We start from the raw sequence: 18,670 nt of genomic DNA on the forward strand, positions 1-18,670 counted from the left end.
AGGTTAAGGGTTGTATCCGAGTCAGCTAGATCCTGTTTTATTGAGGATTGCACAGTGAAAAGGGCGATTGTCCAACAGAATGTGATCAGTTCATTGATCTGAATTGTGGAAAAGCTCCCTGACCTCTTATTGAATAACTGAGGTGTCTGTTTACAGAAATGCCAAGCACTGGAGGCAAGCTACTCCTGCTCATCAGGGCGTCTGCTTCCTACATATCCACTGCCTGAATTAGCCCACAGGGCATGTGAGAGATGTATTTAAGATTAGGAGAGCAGACTGTCTCTGAAGTATTTTTTTACCTTATGCCTCGTGTTCAAAAAACTACTGGAACTAAATATTTACTCACAAGCCTCCCAGGCTGGCATCAAAGCGTCTGGAAAAAAGAAGCTGAGACACACTTTTCCTGTATTTGGTGGCATGGATCCAGCTGTCACATTAATAGATCTGTGCCTGTCTGTCAGGTAGTGGCTGCACTGAACTGCAGGACAGACTGCATTTAAATCACCTATGCCTGCTCTTTATGTTTAACCATTTTCAGTGCAGACATAGGGAACAACGAGTCAGCAGATGCAGAAACAAGACAGTTATCTTCATGCCTGTCAAAGCATCTTGTTTTGTTTACAGCTCGGTCAGAGGTCCCAGATGATTGAAGGTATCACATCCCTTCAGATGCAAGTCTTTCCTATTAGGGTATGAAATCACTGGGACATTAATATGTTATGAATCCAGCTTACAGGTCTATACACCTTATCACAAAATCCTTACCTCTGCAGCAATAAATCAGCTTATTGATGTGCCTGCTGTTTTTCTATGTGTACTCACTGTCTACAGTATTGATTCGCTACACTGTGAGACAAACTGTGTGGAGACAGTTGATGCACAGACAGTGGAAACACACACACACACACACACACACACACACACACACACACACACACACACACAACCTAATACAGGTACACTTTCAACACTCAAATGGAAAGTATCTCATAATGCTGCAATTTAAAGTCTTAAAAGATATAAAATGGCATAATCTCTGCTCAAGAGTTGAGTCATCTGTTTCCCCCCCCCTCTCTCTCTCTCTCTCTCTCTCTCTCTCTCTCTCTCTCTCTCTCTCTCTCTCTCTCTCACAAACACACACACACACGCACGCACGCACACACGCGCACACACACACACACGCGCGCACACACACACACACACACACACACACACACACACACACACACACACACACACACACAAACACACACCTCATTACCTTGTGGATGGTTTCACTGAGCTGGAGAACAGTATACAACCTCTTACTGTAGGCAGACAGACACCAGGTCTAATTGGTAACAAGGATATCAGCAGCTGGACGGATACGGGTGGCTGGAGCTGCTCACTCGCCCCTCCAAATGTGGCCAGAGAGAATAATGTGCAAATGTGTGTGTGTGTGCACAGGCCATCATTTTGATTGGATGTTAAAAAATGACAGAAATCCTACTTTTTGTCACTATCCTTCACGATATCAGTCCAGTTTTTTTTTTTCATTGAATAAGTACCAAGAATTTTGTGAAACTAAATGCAATTCAGAGTAGCTTTCAGTTCCTTTAATATAATTTTATATGTGTGGCAGAGACATAATGGAACAGACCAGCTGAGTCAGGAAGGGAGTGAGACAGCTGGGGTTCATGAGGTTTACCAGGTGAGCTCAAACTTAAAAACAAAGGGGGTAGCTTGTTTGCCAGTCTGCGATGGCTCTCTGGTGACTGTATTTGTACATGAGATGGGAGCTTGAGGGGAGCAAGGGGTTGGCAAACGCCAAGCTTGCAAAGCTGAACAGTCATCACTAATTCATTTGCTGGCGAATGAGGTTGTTGGTGTCCCACAGAACAAAGTTCCCCAGTGGCTATATCTTACCAGACATTTATTTACCAGGCGAAAGAAGCTAAGAGAGCTTTTAAAAAAGTGGTGGACTTTTGCTGGTTGGCCAAAGTCTCTATTTTGAGAGCAACCAAAAGGTGAAAGGCACAAACAGTGTAATATTGGACGGCAGGTCTTGTCTTCATCAGAGCTGGCCATAATCTCAGTGCGCAAAGCAACCAACGATTCCGATTTTAAAGGCCACCACAAATAATTCAACTTATGACTGACACCAAACAAACTACCATGTTGGATACGGTGAGCCCAGACACACATGCTAATTAGTGCTATCATGAAAATAAAGTAGAACAGTAGAATTTCACGCACTGATAAAGCTGGAGCACGTTCAGTACAGTGACTGAATTAGCTAAGGTGACACCTAGCAGGTAACTAGCAGCTCCCACCTGTTACTCAAAGTAACTACCTGCCAAACTGTGCATACATTGAAGCCTTAACATAATTTAAAAAGATAAAGAAACAATTTATTCTCCTCTTATTGGGGGCATTTATATATGAGGCCTAATGGGGATATGCTCACTTTTTGAGCCAGACAGTGAATCAAGGAGTAGATGGTGGAATGTGCAGTCAAATCTTACATTAAAGTCTCTTAAATCTGTGTGTTGAAGTATGGGGCAATCCTCATATGCCACCTGATTGCTGTTTTCTGCACTTCTACCTTCGCAGTGTTATGTGTGTTCAGTGGATTTTGCAGTGTACTGTATGTGTTTCAAATAGCGCTGGTTAGCCATCTACCATCTGCTGGGCTGAATGAGGAGAGCGGCTTATTATTGTGCCTGTGGTGTCTGTTTTGTAGCCGTGGATGTTCCCTGGCTATCAGGCAGAGCTGCAGGAGCTCTTAGTGTGCGAGCTGCGGGGAGCAGCTGGAAGATGCTTGGTTACTGCACACAAGTGGCTGAGTCGTGGGCATCTGTCTGTCAGAGAATGAGCTTTCCTCTGGCCAATCTCTGACTCCAACTGTGACAGTACAACATACATCTGTTCAATGTGTGATTAGATAATCACTGAAATGCTGTGTCTTCATTTTGAAACAAAACTCATCACCTTAAGGTCGCAGTTCTTCTATAATAGAGGGAAGTGAATCCAGCCAGTAGAGAGGAATCACTCTGCTATAAAAATGCTTCAAAGGACATATTTTTCTGTTTGTTTATCTATTGCATGTGCCTTGCTGTTTTTCAGGACCTGGTGGGCAGTGCTCCTCCGCAGAGGAACTGGAAAGGAATAGCCATCGCCCTGTTGGTCATCCTCATCATCTGTTCCCTGATCGTCACCTCCGTCATCCTGCTGACCCCTCGTATGTAGACAACGCACTCACAGTTTGCGTGATCTTAATGAGCTCCAACCACAACCATAGTACATTTTTCCCCTCCCTTAACCGTACTGTTGTTGTCTTTGTGGAAAGGGTGGATTTTAAAAAAAGTGTTAACACTTGACGTCAAGATTTGCAATGTAATGACAGGTCATTGGATGCCTTGTTATAAGATGCATATAGTTTTACGCAATCACAGTTCACAGTGTGAAAAAGTGAGAGATTTTTGAGGAACAGCCCTGAATACTATAAATATTTTACATTTTTGAAGCAGATAGAGATTTCTTTTAGTGACGTGACCTAGCATTCACATAAACTTCACTGGCATTTTTTCTTGAATCTGAAACAACGCACTCAAAAACACCCTTATGCATAAATACTCTCTAGTTTACCTTTTCCCTTCCTTGTTACTATATGTATCCTACCTGTAGCTTTCACTTTAGGCCGATAATAGCAAAACATTTCACACCTCAGATAACAGTCTGTTTTTCTCTGCCAAGACTGCACATTATCTCAACCTGATTTCTTCTGATAGTTGACATGGTGGTTAGAAGCCTGGGTGTGCAGCAGATCATTATGTGCCAGACAATCATTAGATGCAATGTACCAGATGTTTCAAATCTTCAGACTCTAATCAGGATTTCCTCAGTGTAGGTAACGTTTTCATACGTCTGTTTACCTGCCTGAAATGAAGTCTGCGCATGATTCTGACTTTTAATTAGGAACTAGGAACAGCAAAACAATTTACACACCTGAGATGAAACTCAGGAGCAACATTCCTTTGCCAAGGCTGATTACTTTAAGAGATTCTTAATTTACATCTGGACTCTGTTCTTCTGCATCATCAATGAATAATGACATGCAGACACCTGCTTGTTCCATTCACCGCTTCTTCTCTAAGCTACCTTTTACTACAAGCTACATTCCTACTTACCTAGCTGAACAAGCATTTTTTTTTTCAAGTGTATGCCAGCAAACTCTACCAGCTCTTTTAGTCATGTATCTTACCTTCTGAACATCTTCCTTTAACTCCAACCCAAAGCAGGTGAACCTCCTGCTGTCTGTAGACCGCTGCCTGGATGTTTTCCATTCCCTTACCAGTGTTTAGGTTAAACAAGTGTCCCTGATAACTGGCTTCTTTCCGCCAAATGCATCTGTGGTTGTTGTTGTAACCAAGCGGCAACCTCCGGTCTAAAAATATGAGTCCAATGCGGAAGCGCTAAAAACTGCAGTTCATTGAGGATCTGCTTGAGGCTGGCTCCGGATGTACATACACACCAATTTAAAAAAGCCGATCTTTACAGCAGAAATAAACATGTTTACAGCCTGGTACAAAAGACAAGTGTAGTCTGGATAGGCCATTTCTCGATCGGCACACACTGTACGAGGGGTACATTTTTTCATAATGCGGTAATTTCAAAGAAATTGAGATTACAAGTCTTCCAATGAGAGGCACAGCTGACTTGATTAACAGGCGGGAACACTGTAGCTGTTGGCTAGGAGGCTCAAAGCCCACCTCTTTACATCACAATCGCTCGACAGCAGCAATATGGCCGCCGCCGCCGATTGGCCTCAAAACAGCGTTTCAGAAACAGATGGGTGACGTCACGGATCCTGCGTCTATTATTTATACAGTCTATGGTAGTTACTAACAGCTGGTGCAAAGAGTACCCGTAAATGCCTCTTTATTTTGTTTTCTATTACAATGTCCAAATAAACTCATCAAATATGTCTGCTATTAAAAACCATTCATAGAGGCATTGGCCAGAGCAATTTCCGTAACAAACACAGACACATTAGGATGAAAAGCGCCAGTCAACAACATCACTTATTAAACTAAAACCACAGCACTGGCACTTCTGGTGTAGGCCTCTCAGTTGCCTCCTCAAGGTCGTTCAGGCTATCTGGTTGGAACTGCTGCCTCAACAGTTAGCTGTTAGTTAGTAGCAAATGTAAGCAGCTAAATGAGCGGACCCGACTAGTACAGACATCTGCTCAGGGTTGTCAGCTGTCTCTGTTCCAGGCTGACTTATTTTTATCAAGCAGGATCAGAGGTTTAATAAGCATGCTACTTCCTCTTTCCTTCACCGATCTCATAAAAAGAGGAATCTGTACCAACCCCTAAAATGCCGGGACTAAGTGGGCAAGGCAAGGCAAATTTATTCATAAAGCACCATTCATACAAAGAGCAATTCAAAGTGCTTTACAGAGTTAAAAACAAAAACTAGAACAGTAACCATCAACAAAAACATAAAGCAAACACTTAAAACATTAAAACAGCACTGCATACGGTGGCCCTGAAGTGCAAATCACAACGGCAAATCAGAAAACACAGCGGCACCAGAAGAAGTAGGTACACTCAGTCCAATCAGCGACGAGTCATGTCCCCGGAGGGTACCTTCTTCTTCCAGTTTGGTTAATGCCGTTGTGTTTTTGATCTGCGGTTGTTTTTTTCTGATTTGCCATTGTGTTTTCTGATTTGCCGTTGTGTTTTCTGATTTGCCGTTGTGTTATCTGATTTGCTGTAGTGTTTTCTGATATGCAGTTGTGATTTGCACTTCAGGGCCACCGTAACTGCACCTGGATAGAGCAAAAATGATTTTGTTTTTTACAGAGACCTTAAGTCAGCAAAATAAATTCCAACACAAGACTTCTCAAATAGCCATCAACAAAAACATAAAGCAAACACTTAAAACATTAAAACAGTACTGCATACGGTGGCCCTGAAGTGCAAATCACAACGGCAAATCAGAAACACAACGGCACCAGAAGAAGTAGGTACACTCAGTCCAATCAGCGATGAGTCATGTCCCCGGAGGGTACCTTCTTCTTCCAGTTTGGTTAATGCCGTTGTGTTTTTTGATCTGCCGTTGTGTTTTCTGATTTGCCGTTGTGTTTTCTGATTTGCCATTGTGTTTTCTGATTTGCTGTTGTGTTTTCTGATTTGCCGTTGTGTTTTCTGATTTGCCATTGTGTTTTCTGATTTGCTGTTGTGTTTTCTGATTTGCCATTGTGTTTTCTGATTTGCTGTTGTGTTTTCTGATTTGCCGTTGTGTTGCCGTTGTGTTTTCTGATTTGCCGTTGTGTTGCCGTTGTGTTTTTTGATTTGCCGTTGTGTTTTCTGATTTGCCGTTGTGTTTTCTGATTTGCCGTTGTGTTTTCTGATTTGCCGTTGTGTTTTCTGATTTGCCGTTGTGTTTTCTGATTTGCTGTAGTGTTTTCTGATATGCAGTTGTGATTTGCACTTCAGGGCCACCGTAACTGCACCTGGATAGAGCAAAAATGATTTTGTTTTTTTCAGAGACCTTAAGTCAGCAAAATAAATTCCAACACAAGACTTCTCAAATAGCCAGGAGAGTACTGACTTGTGCACTCACAAGCATTTCACTCGCACTACACCGCCAAGATCCCTTCAGTAATATTCTCAAAGCATCATTATACGCCACCTGTGGTCTCAGTAGGGTTGCAGAGAGAAGTGGAAAATGGTTGGGAATATGTGTTTGAATCTTAATGTGTATAAAAACTTCCATGGTTCTAGAATTACAGTGGATGCAATGTGATGGATGTTGCACATTTTGAAGGTGGAATTCGTTGGAAAATGCTTTATTTTATTATCTCACCAAGAATCATGTTAGAGAAAAAAGCTCCTGTTGTCTGTTATTTGTTCTGACCCAGCATTCAACCAAAGTCCATTGACATTTTTTAAGATTTTCAGAATTCCTGCAAAAAAAGGGAAAACAAGCTGCACGGAGAAATCAACATAAATAGCGTGAAAATATTTTCAATCATTGGTATTCACACATGAAGATGCACACACCTGCCTCAGTCTACTCATATTCTACTCACAGGAGGTAGGAGATTAATTCAGTATTTCAAACACAGCTTAGATGAAACTGCTTTCTTTTTCTACCCCTGTATTACCTTGAACTACAGGCACTTATTTTAGTTTGATAACCTTTTTTTTCAAAGGGGCAAAGTTCTACAGATGACAGGGTTTATCCTGCTGGTGATTGTGTAACGGTTTTACACTGAGGCGGGGTCAACGTCTCACTAGGTAATGGGCCTTTTATGTTTAATGCCATTCAGAGCTGTTTAATGGGGATGATTATGCAGTAATAGCTGCAGCCATTTGTCAGATTGGCATCACATCAGAGATACCATTTGCTTCATGTTGGAAATTAGCTTTCCCCACTCACTGAGAATTACTCAGAATCTTTTAGTAGATCAACACTTTACATTGTTTAATGTGGTTTTATACATTCATATCTTGACGCTTAGGCACAAGAGGAAGCCTGCTGAGAAACCAACAAGCTGTTTCACACTGAAACCCTGGTCTGTCAGCCATCTTGACGGTTCCTGTCTGATGCTTTTGTTCCTGAGTAAAAGTGTAGCAGGAGACACTTCTGAACACACTTATTCTACTCATGTTTTCACATTCAAACTCAGTCACTCCCAGGTCGAGGTTCAGCTGTCAGCTCCAGATCCCATTTTGAGTTTTGGGGATGGAGGATGTCGCCCCCCTACCACTGCTGAAGAAAACAATGCTGGCAGATGTGAACTGATGCTCCCAGATCAATAGTGCAATATAAGGGGCCTCTTTCTTGTTTGTACCTTCTTCTAAATTGCTCTACCTACAGTGGGGGAGTTGTTGTGAGGAGCTGTCTCAAGAGAGAGAAAAAACATTTCATTCTGGGAGGTGATGAAGGACTATTGTGTGAAGCTGCAGCCCCGTAGACAAAGAAACACGAAAGATGAATCATTTTCTTTATTTTTCACACTGAAACTATAAAATCACTTCCTTTAAATCAAAGGGCAAATTATGAAATATTTGAGATTTCTTTAAAAGGCACCTATCAATATACCTGTGGGCTGCTGGGCTTCCTATTTGATTTAATGATGTTTATATCTACCTTTTGCACTCGACAGGTGAGGATGACAGCCTTGCCCTTAAGAAGAAAGTAACCATTGAGGACGTTTTTGGTCCTGACCTTCGCATCCATGACCCAGATGCCAAATGGCTGAACGGTGAGTGAACGCTTTGGCATTTAGTGTCTGCTTCTCAAGTCAAAATGCACAACATATCCAGACACATCATTTCAGTCACTGCTGCCATTCATGCTTCAAAATATAACATCAGTAATCAAATCTGACTCACTGTCTTGAAATTTCCTCATAGCTAGAGCAGTTGTTTCTTGTGTCAGCTATGAACAAGTGCCATGGCCACGTGGTAAAATACATCCATGCAGTTTCAAAAAGTAGAAGAAAAATCTTACACGGCGTACACAACCTGTTCCATGAAAACATCTCGTTGAATATCACATTACCTAATAGTAACATATGGCATCTTAATTTGATAAGGTAGTCTTATTATTGAGAGAACAGCAGGCATTCACCGTCAGACAACGACACAACCAGCATACAGAAACAGCATAGTCAGAAAATGATCAACTCAGCCTGAAGTACTCCTAATAACATCAAGCACTAAAGCATTCCCGTCTCTGAGGGGAATAAATGGATCTAGCTGGAGGGCAGTTTGCTATTCCTACACTGTAAAACGTGAACAACACCTGAAGTTAGTTCTGCTAAGGTTTATATACAAATGTGGGATATCTTAACATGAGCAGATTTTGCTTTGTGTTATGTAGCTGTAAATGAGGCAAGAGTTTTAAGGCTGTTTGAAAGCATATTCCTTCAGAGCTAAAGAGATGGAAATGAGTGATCAAATCTCTCTTCAGTCTTGGTGAAACCCCTGCACAAAATAGGAACAATTCTCGTGCACGAGTCAGGATTAAAGATTGGAGCTCTGTTGTGATTATTTGTCCTTTGATAATGAGGATTCCTCCATCCAAAAGGACACATACATCGTGCAACATAATGTAGATGCAGATAAACTCACTCTATATGTGATTATTTTTCTATCCATGACTATCAATAGCAGCTGCACTACAATTTCCACATGTCGTTGGCTATTCCTGCAGTAAGAAGGTCTAAACTGAACAGATGTACAGTGGAATGGGTTTTCTGTGGCCTCTCTAACCTTGACAGAGAAGCTAGTAGGAAGCTGCCACCTGAGCTCATAAATGTTAGATCAGCTGAATTGCTGCCCTCTGGTGTTCAACAAGAGTAGTGTTAGAGGCATTTTCCAGGCTGCTTTCTTTGAGGTGAATAGTTTGATTTTATTATGATCTCTTTACAACAATCTGAACAGTTGTGAAGGAAATCACTTATTCTACTACAACTTAAGTCTTTTACATAGTATTTGAGTAACTTCTAGTGACTCAGAGTTATTTTATTCAAATGGTAAAATACTAAATGCCTCAAATGACAAATACTGTATACCTTTAAAATGTGAAGTAGGTTTAGAATTGATTGTGTGGCTTAATTTCCACCAATGTAAAATGTTTTATTGCAAGACAAGTAAGTGTAAAAAGCACTCTATTCAAAAAATACCACCAAAGGGACCTTCAAAGGTGCATCGTTTTATCATTACAAAATATGTAATAGCTTTTAGTAAATGGAGTTTAACAGCATACTGAGCCAGATAAAGTTTAGATGAACAAAACTAAAAAAAAAGCAAATTTTTAAGTTTAAAGTGTGCATTCAAACTGGTAACAAACATGACCTAAACATTATTTTATATTATGATCTGAATCACACAAATTTAAAAGGCCTTTCAGCTCCAGAGCTAACTCTCTGAATGTCATTAATAGTGGGATTTCTTTTTAATCCTACAAAGTACTAAACTTTGTAGAACTACTTAATACTTAATCATGATCTTCAGTATCATTTAATATTCAAAAAATAATAATGCGCATGTATTTGCAGACTTAACAATAGAAATGGTTCAAACTGATAAAACTCTGTTAACTACAACCATTTGACGGCTTATACGTGAACACATCTGCTGACTTGCACACTTCGTTTGAATGCAGCTGTGTGTATAAATAAATTCACATCATCACCTGCATGCATGCAAACTCACATCACTAACTTATGTGACAAATAAGTACGACCTCAACATCTGTCCTTTTGTACTGTTCTTTTGATTACTTACATTACCGGTTCTTAACATGTAATTAGTTAAGTTCCTGCGCTCCTGTGCCCTTCCTTCACGACTCAAACGTCCTCAGCACTCGATGAAAGCATGGCAATCAATTGTGCGACATTGCAACCTGTCAGTTAAGTTAATGCAATCAACTCCCATTTGGTGCTAATGACCTTCTGATAGGAAACCCAATGGGACGAGCTCACACTCCAGTAGTCCTCATCAATATTTTGTGGGCTTCATTCACAGCAGTGTGTAATTGATCCCCGCTGCTCTTTGATCACCGCTTGCCTCAGTAGTCTTTGGACTCACCTCTGAGTTTTCTCGCACAGACTTACATCCAAAGACATATGACTCAACCCTCAGACTGAGCTCTAAAATGAAAAGCTGCTCCCGTCTCATTCAGATTCCTGAGATGAAACAGAATATAATATACTCCAACAATGAAAACAAAGTAGAAACAGGAAACATCTGTGGTTGAATCCACTCATGAAAAATTTACTTTTACTATAGGGGAAACAAAAGCACCATTTCTGGGAGCTCCATAACCATCACTCCTTTTTAAGACTCCCAGCAAAGAACTTTGTTATATTGATGTGGCTCAATCACAGCTCTCATCCTGGACTCAGTTTGTACCGGCATTTTTGACTATAGCTTGTGTCCCTACCACCTAAAAAGCTGCAATAAAGCTGAAGAGAAACTGTATAATGATTTATGTAAACATGCTGGTCCCACAAAATATTATGACTAAGTTGTCATGGCATGCGGCCAGGCCTTTAACAAACTTGATCGTGAAGCATTTCTACAAATTCAAGCACATCTGTGAAATGTAAAAATCAATCTGATCTCTAAAACAAACTTAAGAAGCTAAAAGCTTTGAATAAATGAAAAATATGCAGAAAATCTAAGAAACCTGTCTTGATTATTAAATTGGTAAGACTACAAGATAAAGCATTCTGGTATGTGATTAAAAATTCTTGCAAAGAATTCTTGTCACATCCTTTTTAGACACAGTGACCCGCTTGAGAACAATGTTTTGTTTATGTAAGTCGACCCTGACGGAAATAGTCAGCAAGCTAGCTGGAATCCAACAAAGAATACTTAATGCTTGCATACTTGCAGTTTTTACAGTGTTTAATTGAGAATTTTTGGACTAGATTTTTCAAATAGCTCTCACATGAACATGCTGTTCGTGACTAAGCAAGCTGTTGATACTTAAATACTTAAAAAATACTCAAAATAAACATCAACAACCCAACATTTTTCCAAAGAGTTGATCAAATAGAGATAAAAGAGAGTGAATATGGGACTTGCACTTTTCAGGAGAACTTGAAATGTATGGTTATGTTTTCCAAAAAAAGGTCCATACGAACAAGTCAGAAACAATGACTAAAAGTGTGGTTATATGTCTGCGTTGTATTTACAGTCTGTTTCCACAGCCCCAAAGTGGCTCAGTATTGTCTCAGCCCAGCACTTACACTGCGGTTGAAGATGGTCTAAGCAGGGATGTTCCTAAGCGACTAATTTCCTTGTCCTTTAAACAGAAATTTAAATTGCGACTAATGGACTAACTCAAATGGAAGCAAATACTCAAAAATACAGCCAAACATGGGGGTCACAGTCTGAATGTCAAAGTGGTTTGCTGAAAATGGCTAACAGTAGCAGAGCTGGAACCCCCAGCCTTCAGTCCTTATTGCAGGTAAACATTCATAAGCCTGTACTGGTTACACGCTGCTTCATTCGAGTGATTATATATCGGTTTAACCTGACACCACCTACTGTACGTACAAATTCAGCTTTATTTTCTAGATCAAAATACTGACAAACTGTGCTGTGCTACAAAATGTTATCAGTCATCTGTGACTGTTTACGTCCATGTTGTAGGGTATTATAGCATTATGGCACTGGAGCTACAGCCCTGGTTGGCAGGTGGCAGCATTACAGCTTAGACACAACATATGACTGGAATTTGGGCCCCACAATTCTTAATATATTAATAACCAGTCTGCCAACTAGCAAGGGCAACAATGGTATATCATTATTTGACTGGCTGCTGCTCTGACTTAACACACAGGGCACAGGTGTGTCTCATCCCATTGATTAGCATGCTCACGGGTCTGTAGTCCAGGAGACAGAGAGCAAAGCATCAATAGACTGACCAAGCAGAGGGATCGAAGCAGGAAGTCATCACAGAAATCTGTTATTGTAGATGTATCAAAAACTTTAATTTTCAAGTTATTGTTTTTTTCCTTTATTATTTGGATTAAGTTTTAAAGAGGAGAAGAGTAAATGTAAAGACACTGGCAGAGCAGAAGCAATATGCTGGTTCAGTTCCACCGTCTCATTCTCTAATGGTTATTTTTTCATTTGCCATTTGCAGACAATGAGCTTCTGTTTCGTACAAGGGAAGGAGACGTCGTCAAGCTTAATGCTGGCACGAAGGCGATAACTGTTGTCGTGCCACACCAGTTGTTTGTGAGTATCGCCTTACTCCAGCATTGTTTTCTTTTTTGAACTTACTCCAAGAGCAGTGAGTAAACCTTCTCCTGCTGCCTCCATACTGGGTGTGTTACAACTGTGAGTTTGTTTTTGATCCCAACTAGGACAGATCCAAAGCCGCCAAGTACCAAGTGTCTCCAGACATGCAACATGTTCTGTTTGCCTTTGAAGTGAAACCGGTGAGAATGGCGCACAGTGCAACATTACACCATGACTCTTCCCAAAAGTCTTTAACTGTGATGCTGTTTGTTTCTGCAGAACTACCAACACTCCTATGTGGCCAAGTACATTATTTACAGCCTTGTGACACAGTAAGAACCACATCTGTTGTGTTTTGTTTTCATTGTCTGGTATCGTTTTGTGCATTTTCTCTGTTTGCCTCAGCAGATCTTATAATGGTCAATAATATACCCCCAGCAGATCCTCATGTGGCCCACTGACCTCAGCCCTATTTTCTTGCTTTCATACCAACTTTGCGTTCTCATTTTTGTAGAACATTTAGCCTGTCCTGCTTTTAGCCTTTCATCCATCTTTGTCTGCTTATTCCCCTACTGTCCTGTATTTGTAGTAAGCATAGCAAAGTCAGCCTGTACTAAAAAAAAAAGCATTTGGATGATTGATGAAGCATACAGCAAGGGAACATTCCTAAAAAAACACATTCCTTCTTCCTCTGACTTGGCATTTGTATTCACTTACACACTGTGTAATGTGTATACTGTGCATGGGAAGCGAAAACACAGAAAAATATTGTGCTGATTCTTTTTTTTGCTGTCTCAACAGGGAAACTTGGCCTCTAAATCCCCCTGAAGTGCATGAAGCTGCCCTGCAGTTTGCTGGATGGGGACCCCGAGGCCAGCAGCTGGTAAGGAGGCTGTACACTCGAGATTACACTCAATGAATGCTGGCACACAGGTGGAGATCTGTCAGAGTCAGCCTGGCATTGCAGAGGAGGCACAGCAGTGATTTATGGTTTGTCACAGCGCGATGGACAAACCATGTTGCAGTTAGAGAGGTTTTTGTACACTGTAATGACCACTCTAAAGGCTCTAGTCTAAACTCTCCTTGATTTGACCTCCTTCACCATCAACATGAAGCCAAATCATTTTTACTTTCACGACTTTGTGACAACACATTAGCTGGTGAGAGCCACAGTGGCAGATGGCATCTCTGTGACACAACCCGTGGCTTGGACAGTCTGGGGTTTTTGAGGATGTGAAAACACATGACACTGGCTAAGGTGTGTGTGTGTGTGTATGTGTGAGTGTGAGTGTGAGTGTGAGTGTGAGTGTGTGTGTGTGTGTGTGTGTGTGTGTGTGTGTGTGTGTGTGTGTGTGTGTGTGTGTGTATCATCAGTCACCACTGGGGATGGATTTTGTAAAACCCACCAGTAGTTATATCCGACTAAGCAAACACTATAAAAGTCTTCAATTTTGTTTGATCGGTTGGCTACATTTTTATTTCCACTTTAAAAGCTACTTTTTTCTACACCATTTGTTTTTCCCATCAGGATAACAGAAACCCACTGGCACAATTGTTGGGAAATTTGGTAGATAGGTGTAGCATGTGCCAGTGAAAAATCCACTGAATTTTGGAGCAGGTCTAGGTGAGACTCACACATCAGCAAAGCCCTCAGATTGTTGGCCTTGGTGTGCATTTTCAGAGTATCCTTGTTACAAAACAAAACACTTCAGAACCTTGCAAAGCTTCAGGTACAATTGTAGGACATTGCTCAATGTTTTCCCAAATTCACTGAATCAGTCATAAGAGTCACCCTTTGCAAAAAGATGACCTTCGGATGTTTAATTTTAAAACTTAGTCCTTTTTTTTTTGGATACAAAAAAAGCATTGAACATTTCAACATATGTGTTTTAGCCAATAAGATATAAAAAAGATAAAGAGTAGACAAAATAAACACACAGATCCAGATCCAGTATATATTGATGTTTATCTATGAAGCTAGTAAGTCAGCATTTCACACTCTGTCATAAATTGTCCATTTCTTTAATTTACTACTGACAACATTTGTCTCTTAGTCAAAGTTGGTAAAATGTTTTTTTTTCCATGTTATACATATCTCTTATAATATCTAACCATTGGTGTATAACAGGGGTTTTAGTTTTGTACCAGTTTCTTGTTATTGCCTTCTTACTTGTTACCAGTAACATCTTTGTTAAATATTGATCATTGTTAAAGACACAATCACTTACATTTTCAAGGTATATGACTTTTCATGCCTCCGGTGTTGCATACCCAAAATGTTTCAGAATCAGAATCAGCTTTATTGGCCAGGTATGCTTGAAAACACAAGGAATTTGACTTGGCAAACTGTGCTCTCTTTGTACAAAGGCATGAGCATAAGGCATACAAATAAAAATATAAATATAATAATAATAACATCAACTATAAAGACAAAAAGAACAACAAATAGGCATGACTAATATGTACAGGCTAAAAAATAATATGATTGATTGATGATGAGTGCAGTGGTGAGTAGTTTTTAATTGTGTCAGAATTTTCCCAGAAACACTGTTTATATATTGTTATAATAATATTTGTCCACAGAGATGCAATTCAGAGTAGCACACTGCAGTATGCTATTCATGGTAACAATACATTTTTTGGGTAGCTAATTTTGCTCAGCCTGCTCCGCCGGCTCACAGTAATCCCATCTTGTCTTTGTGTCTCTGTATCGCCTTTTTGTTACTAGAGCTTCTTTTGTTACTGTTACTATAGGGGCGTAATATCTATCCTTTAACTGGCAGTGCAGTCAGAGTTGGATGTTGTGATCTGGGTAGAGAAGGCAGAGAAATATTACACAACAATGGCAGCCTTATATTTTAATGAGCTAAACAGTGCAATTGACCCTTGCACCTGTTTTTTGTTTACATTTTTCATCTAATGTACTCTTTACGAGCAGTTTATGCAGGGTTCAGCTACCCAGACACCAGACAGCATTATATTTCATCAGCTAGACTTCACTTCTTTATTCATAATTGCAGTTATTGTATCATTTGCTTAAATTACAGATTCATCGCTGTTAGAAAATATTAACATTTCAAGTGTGCAATGAGACTTTGCCTGCCAAGGGAAGAGAGCAGTTTCATTTGCATATGGTAATAGTGTACCTGATTGTTCCTTATGCTTTCTGTTACTGTGGCTCCCTGTTTGATTTAATGAACAGCAGAGGTTATGTGAGAAAGATGAAATGAACTCCCTGTGTTTTGTTTCTGTCTGACCTGGCAACAATGAACAGGTTTTCTGTTTCTTCCTCACGGTGTTTGAATGTAATGGTTTCTGAGTCTTTTCAGAACTGGAGCAATTTATCATGATCATTCATCAGCATGTAAAGATGAGAGGTGTGTGTGTGTGTGTGTGTGTGTGTGTGTGTGATAGTGAGTGTGTGTGTGATAGTGGGTGGCTGTGTGCAGTGAAGCGTCAGATGTACAGTGTGAGGAGAAGATGAATCCTTCCCTCATTAAGCCACACGCAATTACTCCACCGTGACATAACAATCACTGAGACAGGGGCTAAAGACACACTCATGCACAAACACAACTGAAAAAGAGATTAATATGTCATAAAGATGAGAGAAGAGAAATAAAGAAATATGAAATAGTAAGAAAAGTACCCAGTGACGTATTTGAATGATATTACACAGCAAGAAACACACCAAACGTGCAAAAACTCTCGCACGAAAAAGAAACCCTGCTATTTGAGAACCACGGTTATCTTTGATGTTTCCACTTTCATCTCTCCACCCTTTGAAATGAGTCTTTCTAGCCTTTTGCTTACTTTTTATTATCTTTTATCTAAATCCTTTGAAAAGTCATCAGATGAACTAGTGCAAATCCAAAGTTTCCCACCTGTTATTTACAAATGATTCAAGGTTACAGAGGTTGTTTAATGCCATGACCAGTTTCTGTGCAGACAATGAGTGCATCTCTACGTCTCTGTTTTAATGATGTCTTGGGTAAAATTGTGAATCCATGTTTTGCTGTAGAGTTCTGAGGGAAAAGAGGATATGGTGTAATTCATAAAAGTCTGAATCCTGAGTTAAATTTTTATGCAACACTTTGAAAGCTGCCTATGATTTTTTTTTGTGTCCCGTGGCAGTTTTTCAACATCCTCCAACCAGCAGCTTCCCTTTGCTTTTACACTGCCAAGCATTGATCTGTTTTCCTCAGATGTTGATCCTACAATGTAAAACTTTGATTTTCTCAACAGCAGCCATAGATCAGAGCAAAAGGAGCCATCCCTCCCTTTTTTGTTATTCTTGTACAGGAGATTTCTTGGCTTAGCTTTAACCAAAGGGGTTTCAATTGACAGTACAGCTACAACAACATAGATTTGGTTTCAGATACCAATCAATTTGAGATTGATCGCTTTCATACTGGCACCAAGCTTAGCAAGAAAAACACTGTAGCAGATTGACAGTGGGGTTGGGAGTGTCACACAGTTGTCTGTCAGCAGTGTTTCTTAATTCCTTCAGATGAGCCCTTGGATGTCGTTTTGAGTCAGCAGCCTAACCTGCAGGCCGGCCATCGCCCACAGACAGCAAAACATCCCATTAAAGACAAGAGTAGATGGGTTGTTTGTGCACGGCTTCAGGCATGTGTATCTTTATGTTTGAACCTGCAGGGCCTTAGTAAGCTCCAGAGCAGTGATCAGCAACAGACACATATTGTTTTATAGATGAGTCCTGCTTATTCTGTAATTAGGCCAATTCTGTTAACGCAGTGCTTAAGGCTAGTGTTCACTGAGTCTGTATGAGCACTCAGGTGTCAATAAGTGTGATGCTGTGTCTTCATCTGAATCTAGGTGGAATAATGCTATTGAAAGCCACAGGTGTTTTTGTGTAAAGGCTTGAACTGTCTAGAGACTGATAACTTGTTTTTATCTTCATTTCTCTTCAGATCTTCATCTTTGAAAACAACATCTACTACAGAGCAACAGTAGTGAGCCCAGCAATCCGCCTGGTGGCAACTGGGAAGGAAGGAGTTGTGTTCAATGGCCTCGCCGACTGGCTCTATGAGGGTAAGATGATTACAAAACACAGAAACACCTTCCTAAAAGTGCCAGAGAGAATATCAACATTCATTTCGTTACAATGTTGAAAGACACACCAGGGATATTTTTCACATTTGGAGCTGACCAAATTGAATACGGTGTGTTGAATTGGTTATAAGTCTGGAGTGTAAGAGTAGATGTTCAAAATTCTTGATTATGAAACTAACACAAATCGTAATGAAGAATCTGTCTCTACAATGATGGCTTTTTGGGGGATTTTTCTGCTCAGGATTAGCTACCATTCAGCTACTAGAGGATTAGTGAGGTGGGTCACTGATGTTGGGCTAACAGTCCGAGTTCAGGTTAATCCCAAATGTGCTGGATTATCTTTATTATATTGTCATTACATCATCCATTTGTAGTCTTTCTAGTGAGCCCCTATTAAAGGCTTTTATTGAGTCAAAAAAAAAAGGGACCAGACGTGGAGATCATGAGACAGGCTGAGAGGTCTGGCTCTCTGTAGTTCTTCAGACTTGTTTTGCACTCTTCATTCAAGAATAGGAAAAAAAAAAATTCCATTAAGGATTTGTAGGTTTTAAGCCTAAAATATGATGGATGTGTGTCTACCTTTCTGCCATATACTCAGACTCAGAGACCATCTAAGTGTCCTGGGTGATATTTAAGTCATGCAACTTCTCAAATTCTCCAACCAAGCGTACATAGTCCTCCATATGGTGTCCAAGTCAAGAACAGTAGCGCCATTGATTATTTTAAGTCCACTTCTTCAACCTTAGAGTGATCTTAGGGCCTAAAGGAGTCTCTTTGGTGTTGCACACATGGTTGGGTCGGTCTATTGGGGATGCTGGTTTCGCTTCATTGGTCAT

At 40.3% G+C, this 18,670-nt stretch overlaps 1 protein-coding gene across 3 annotated transcripts in view; it reads left to right on the forward strand.

Moving 5' to 3' along the window:
* Window positions 1–18,670, forward strand: part of LOC117827358 (dipeptidyl aminopeptidase-like protein 6) — a 131,888-nt gene that overhangs the window by 97,286 nt on the left and 15,932 nt on the right. For all 3 annotated transcript variants that reach the window (XM_034703924.1, XM_034703923.1, XM_034703925.1), the window contains 7 exons: window positions 3,106–3,220; window positions 8,162–8,260; window positions 12,661–12,755; window positions 12,884–12,958; window positions 13,038–13,090; window positions 13,560–13,641; window positions 17,693–17,813. In XM_034703924.1, coding sequence (XP_034559815.1) covers window positions 3,106–3,220; window positions 8,162–8,260; window positions 12,661–12,755; window positions 12,884–12,958; window positions 13,038–13,090; window positions 13,560–13,641; window positions 17,693–17,813 — 640 coding nt within the window. The remainder of the gene's footprint in view (window positions 1–3,105; window positions 3,221–8,161; window positions 8,261–12,660; window positions 12,756–12,883; window positions 12,959–13,037; window positions 13,091–13,559; window positions 13,642–17,692; window positions 17,814–18,670) is intronic.

Source organism: Notolabrus celidotus, chromosome 15, assembly GCF_009762535.1.
Source record: "Notolabrus celidotus isolate fNotCel1 chromosome 15, fNotCel1.pri, whole genome shotgun sequence".
Lineage (NCBI taxonomy): Eukaryota > Metazoa > Chordata > Actinopteri > Labriformes > Labridae > Notolabrus > Notolabrus celidotus.